The sequence below is a fragment of the Rhagoletis zephyria genome, unplaced genomic scaffold, assembly GCF_001687245.7.
Source record: "Rhagoletis zephyria isolate East Lansing unplaced genomic scaffold, Rhagoletis_zephyria_1.1 Rzeph_scaffold_02162, whole genome shotgun sequence".
Taxonomy (NCBI): Eukaryota; Metazoa; Arthropoda; class Insecta; order Diptera; family Tephritidae; genus Rhagoletis; species Rhagoletis zephyria.
The window spans coordinates 69,716-76,185 of NW_016159246.1; the positions used below are offsets into that span (position 1 = coordinate 69,716).

The 6,470-nt window shown below is 37.0% G+C and overlaps 1 protein-coding gene across 1 annotated transcript; it reads left to right on the top strand.

Annotated features, from left to right (window-relative positions):
- Positions 1-2,120: 2,120 nt before the first annotated feature.
- Positions 2,121-2,750, top strand: LOC108366136 (cuticle protein LPCP-23-like). Its single transcript, XM_017620446.1, has 2 exons — positions 2,121-2,200; positions 2,282-2,750. Exons 1-2 carry the CDS (start codon positions 2,189-2,191, stop codon positions 2,699-2,701), a joined length of 432 nt encoding a protein of 143 aa, XP_017475935.1. The 5' UTR covers positions 2,121-2,188; the 3' UTR covers positions 2,702-2,750.
- The last annotated feature ends 3,720 nt before the right edge of the window (positions 2,751-6,470 follow it).

Sequence of the window (6,470 nt, forward strand, 5' to 3'; positions counted from 1 at the left end):
AATTGCAGCGGAATAGCTGCGCTTGATTGTGTTGGCATAACAAAAATGAAAAATAGTGGAAATAAGCAAACGATAATTTACAAGGCGTCTTAGCGCAGTGCATGGGCAACTGGCTGAGTCAGTGGGATCGTCGGTTCGAATCCTACTGAAAGAAGTCTGATGAGGAAATGTGGTGATTTCAGAAATAGCTATCACTTCTACCATTTTTTCAAATTGTTGTTGCTTTTTCCACAATAAATTTTTCATTTAAAAATGGCCTCGAGCTCATTATAAAATTGTTGAAAAAAAAATATATATATAAAAATCGAGAAAGACTTCAAGTATTCCGTTTTGTAGCGTATTACATATTTTCCGCGCTAACCAATAGAATTTCCAACTCAAAATATTTTTTTTTCGCTCCATCCTAATGCATATTGATGTTCACGAAATGCATCCGTATGGAGTTATAAATCATTATATTTAGAAGGAGCCGCTCACGGGGGGCTTAAGCCATCATATTTTAGCTGCAACTATAAAGCTTTACTTGTTATCTGGCCGAGTGACCATCCGCCAAAAAAAGTGAGAGCTCCTTGAGTGATGAATGGTTTTCATAGGTTTCTGCCGGATATCGTCCCAATCTCATTTATTGTTCTTCTTTTCGCTTTCTTCTCTTTTCATTTTTAAAATCAAATATTTCTTCTTTTTGTTCCGAACTACTAAGAACTAAATCAAACGTAGATTGCAAAGGAGATTTTGAACGTTCGGTACGACTTACTGCCTTATGATATAATCATATAACTCGCGTCTATATATAGCCATGTGTATTAATTCAATATTTACTTTATACTATCAATTTAACAGAATTAAAATTTTCAAATAGGCTTCAAAAATATTTTCGACTGTAAAGTTTCTTAACCGTTTCTTAACCTTAGTTTGAGACCCGTATTGTAATACTATTTCATTTATTTTATTAATTTAATTGAATACAAGTTTTCAAACAGGTGGAAACCCTCCTCGAAAATATTTTTGGCAGTAAACATTCCTAAACTTGTTTAGTTTGATACCCACATTGCAATATTTAATTTGACTTATCAATTAAATCAAATTAAAATTTTCAAACAGGTGGCGACCTTCCACAAAAGGATTTTCGACTGTAAGCCTTCTTAGACAGCATTCTTTTGACAGCTGTATTACAATATTTACTTGATCTTATCAATTTACTTAAACTGCAATTTAAAAATAGGTGGCAACTCACTAATTATCTTTTTACTATGACTTAAGTTAGATCTTTAGCAATGCACTGGTTAAAAGTGTATTCAATTCCAGGCATTCGTTTTTGAGTGATGCGCGTACAAACATACAGACGGACAAAAATTCTAAAAATTTTTTATATAGCTTCTGTCGGTCTAATAAAGAGCCTCATATAAATAATTCTTTAATATCCATAATGTACAGACATCTGCCTGTTACAATCTCTCTTGGCAATAGCTTAATATACTATATAATTTAAGCTAATTCAACGTTATTCAAAGTTATTTTGTTTTCGGATATAAATTCAACTAATTTATTCCTCCTAAAAGCAGACTACTATAATTAAAAGGTTATCGACCTTTACACTGGGGCGCTTGAGGCTTGCAATCTAAGTTGATATGCCGAAAACCTCAATGGTTCTTAGGATGTAATGTATGTATGTAATGTACGTAAGTAAGAGTTGGCCCGTACTTAAAAAGACGAAATTTCAAACGGATTTTTCAGAGCAAAGTGGCTGTAATACCAAAATTACAAAGTCGAGAGTTTAAGAGTTCAGTAACACATGGAGATCATACGCAGTTATACTCAACGGCGAAGGCATGTACTAGTTTTGTAAAAAGAGCGCGCTAACGAGTTATAGCCCCAAAGAAATGAGTGTATATACATACATTTAAGCAGCAACAAACCGCTAGCGCCACATGCGTTTAACCACGCACACACCAACAATTTTATGTGCTGTTATGGTGTTTTTTGTTGTTGCTGAAATGATAGCAGAACACACACTTCAATTCAATTAACTTGCCCATTGTTGTGTTTATTAAATTTTGAAGCATGAAGTTTTCCAAAAGTATAAAAGCAACGGCCACCCAATCGAAAGGCATCAATCAGCTAACAACGCTCATAAGTCAAAAATCGTTCTTTCTTACGAAATCGAAAAATAAAAAAAAAAATTAACAAAATGTACAAATTGGTAAGTTACAAACTACATAGGATTACTACAACCGTGCATTTTTGCGAAATATTTTAACTTTTTTTTTCTCCCCATTAACAGTTTGTCCTTGCTGCTCTTTTCGCCGTTGCCGCTGCTGCTCCCAGCCACTTGGTCGAAAGCCCACTTGTCTACTCCGCACCAGCAGCTGTTGCCTATCAGGAGAATGTTTTGGCCAAAGTTGGTTCGGTGGTGAAGAGCATCCCAACTGCCGTCTCCCATCAAAGCCAATCGATCGTTCACAGCTCTGCCCATGTTGTGGAGGATGTTGTTGCGCCTGTTGTGAAGACCAGCTACGTTTCAGCTCCAGTGGTGAAGACCATTCACTCTGCGCCTTTGGCATACACCTCTTATGCCGCTGCTGCCCCAGTTGTGCACAGCTATGCTGCAGCTGCTCCCATCGTAAAATCGTACGCCGCCTCTCCAGTTGTGCACAGCTATGGTGCTCCATTGGTTTATGATGCTCACTACTCATCCTGGTAAACGACTAACAAGGAGAACAGAAATGGACAAAAGATTTTGTACTTGGAATGTGATATAACGAATAACTTATTTTTGTTTTCATAGAAAAGAACGTTGTTGACTATAAAATTAACGATTTGTTAAATAAATTTTGTTTATTTATGAAACCAAAAGATCTTTTTCTTTAGAAAATTGTAATAAGGAGTATATATACAGGCGTATCGGTACCTTAATTCACAAAGGCCCTAACCAACACTTTTTTTTTCGAAATTGCGGTTTTCGCAGATTTTGGTAGGATATATTAAAATATACTTTCAATAAAAATTTTAAGGTCTTAGTATCAAAATTTACGGAGTTACATGCTATTTTTTTTAAGTCATACCTGTTTTTGATACATTTTGTATAATGCTTTTTGCTTCACTTGTAAAATTAAAAATTTGTTGGTTAGGTTCTTGGAGACTCGCGGTTGACGGCTGTGGACCAGCATTTTTGTGAAAAAAGAAATAAGTTTTTTCCATTGATTAATTCTGTTTTATTGAATTTGAATTTAAAAATCGATTATTTGTTACGAAAAAAATGTCCAGCTTTTATAGATGTGTGTAGTTGTTGACATTAAAAGTGAAGTCAATGGGTTTACCACATTAGGCCAGCTTATGGGTATATATTTTCTTACACTTTTATCCAACAAGGCAATGAAATAAATATTTGGCGTTTACACTTTTGCTAAGAGTTTGGCTGAGCTTTTCCACCTTTTTTTTTGTGTTGCGCGACTTGTTGGACCTACAACAAAAGCCTCTACGAAAAACTTGTTCAGTTACAGTCGGGGGTTTGTTATTATCTGCCTTTAGAATACAACATTTTAAATTTTTAAATGTCAAACTTAGATCCCACGGAGAAGCAGTACGGACTCGACTATTTGTAAGGCCACTGCATGCGTATTCCGACGTGGTAAATTCTCGCGGGGTCGCACTTGATAAAACCTTAGTTGTAGAAGCTTTATCGCCTGAAATTCCACCCGATTTTCACGCATGGTTCACGTTTAGATAAATTCAATATGCTTTCTTTTCTCTCGACCCCAGGATCAGGGTTTTTTTCTGGGGTCAATTTTGGGATGTTCCCGTTATTTTTTTTTGTTCAAAACACATCAGCCCCTAAAGAAATGTAAAAGCGAATGTTGGCCAACAGGAACAACGCTGGAGCTTTTACTAAGAAAGTTAAGCGACTTACGAAAGATTTCTGGACCAGCGAGAACTTCTGTACGAATAACCACGGCGACTTAGTGACCGACGGCGAGGCGATACTTTTCCACAAATCGAAGTATCTTCGGTCATCACACAAACAGTCAGCGGACGTGCGTCTCGACACTCACGTCACTGCCCGCAATTAAAAAAAATGTTGAGTGTAATGATTGTTAGTCGTTTAAACTTTAAGACCCATCTGTAGTATGTAGTTGAGAAAGCATCGAATGTACAGACACGCTTACATAGAATGATGCCATATATCGACGGTCCTAAATATAACAGAAGGGTTTTGCTTAGTGGAGTGTTCCAATTTGGGCTGAAGCAATGAATATAAAATATTATGCGAAAATACTCACATTTATGTATCAACTAAGTGCCCTAAGGACTATTTTCGGATTTCGAACAAATCTGATGAAGCATCCCTCGTAATTGCCGGTCTGATTCTAGTAGATATTTTGGCAAACGAGATACAAAAAGTGTATGAGCGTGTAGAGAAAGAAGTCACAGAGCAAGAGAGATGTTGCTCTATCCAAATCTGGCTAAAGCGTTTCGACGAATCGGCAAAGAAGGACTCACGGGCTCATTCCAAGAGCTTACGGAGACTAAAACTACTACTTAACACAGTTTCTTTTGGGACATGGCCCTATCAAGAGTATCTAAAAATATTGATGGCCCTATTTTATATGGCCAATGGTGTCTGGTTGCTGGTCGATTGATTTCTTAGGTAATGTTTTGATGTCGGATGAAGCCCATTTCCAAGCAAAACTGTAGATTGTGGGGCTCTGAAAATTCAAGGGCAATACAGCAGCATCAGTCACACCCATGCACTGTTTGGTGCTGTGCTATGGCTGAAAAAGTTATCGGCCCATATTTCTTCGAGAATGAGGATGAAACGCCAGAAACGATTTCTGGGGCTTCTAACAGAACAATGATTGGCAACTTTTTGTTGCGGCCAACGGCAGAGCAGCACCTTCTGAAAGCTAACAAATACTAGCAGTTTGAACCAATAAAATATAATTATTGCTTTCAAATAACATTATCATTTTCGAACGGTTTCCGGATACGAAAATTAATGAAAATTTAAGTCGTTTTCTGTTCGGTTCCGGGTAGGAAAATCGCAGTTTTTTGAATACTTTAGGATACCTAAATGAACGAAGATTTTAGTAGTTTTCCGTTCGTTTTCGGATACGTAAAATTGTATGAGGCCGCACTGTCAACAAAATTGACGTATCTCTGCTCGTTGGGAAGTCATTGTTTTTGCATCGCCGTTCATATTGACGTGACCATTATCCCTGACTGCTGGGCATTGTGCAATGAACAAGTAATATAATGAAAATTTATTTAACAAAAAAAGGAGGAATCGTTCTTTTTTTTATCGGAAAGTTGGTACTTTCAAGGGTAGTCCCATACTACATACTTTGTTTTAGTTCCGATCATTGGACCATGATGAAATTAGCGGTACTCCTAAATTTTTATTTGAGCATTGAGGTCGGTTGTAGTTTTTGCTTAAAAATTACTCGTTTTTCAAAAATTTTGTTAAAAAGATACTTAAAGAAGTAACTTTTTAAAATTGGGTAATGGTGTAAGAGTAGCGAAAAACTTCACAGTGCTTTTACTCTTTAATCTGCTGTAAAAAATGTTTGTATGTGTATCGACTAAACTCGGACATATCGACATCTTTTTTACCTATCTGCTTCACGTGTAATGCTCCATTGTTAGAATGGACTGAAGTCGCTGGCCTCAGAAGTAGTCGTAACTTCTACCAACTCTATTTAAATAGGCTGCCATCAGAGCACAAATAAAGATCAAGAAAAACAACAAAACCATACGAGATCCGTTAACGTACACCCATGCAAAGCAATACAGGAACAAAGGCAAATTTAATAAAACACAAATCAGTTCAATAAAGCATTAAGTTCTATTTTTATTATATTTCTTATTATTTACTTACTTGAATGTATGTATGTAACTCTGTGTATTTTCCTATGATCGACAGCGTCACAAAAACAAACTGCAAAGGCTAGACGTGTGAGGCTGCGGGTTATTGCCTGTCGCGACTTCGGCCAAATTGGCTAACGCCCGTGGCTGTGGCTGTGGCTGGTGAGCGTGTTGCTGCAGCGCCATGAAAACAAGAGTAAATAAGTAAGTTCACCTTTTTGGTCTAATACATTAATTGTTTGAAAATCGAATCGTTTTTTCATTGCAACTCCAAGTCTTAATTGCTTTCAGCTCCCGCTAAGCGATGTGCGAGAGAGCGCACACCTGTGCTGTTTAGGTCGGAGTATGTCTGAGTAATCGCCCGCACAATACGTGCATACATACATACATATTTACATAGGCATGTGTACGTATTGCTTGTGCCTAACCATAGACAAAGGCATCGCTGTCGGTGGCGTATGCGTCGTGTATGACTTGCACGTTTCACCAGATGTTTATGGCATTTTTGTTGCTATTATGATTACTGAATTGCTTCTAGTGACTTTGCCATTGTAATTTCTCATAAAATTTCGTAGCATGAACTCTTAAGAGTATAAAAGCAACTTAAACTC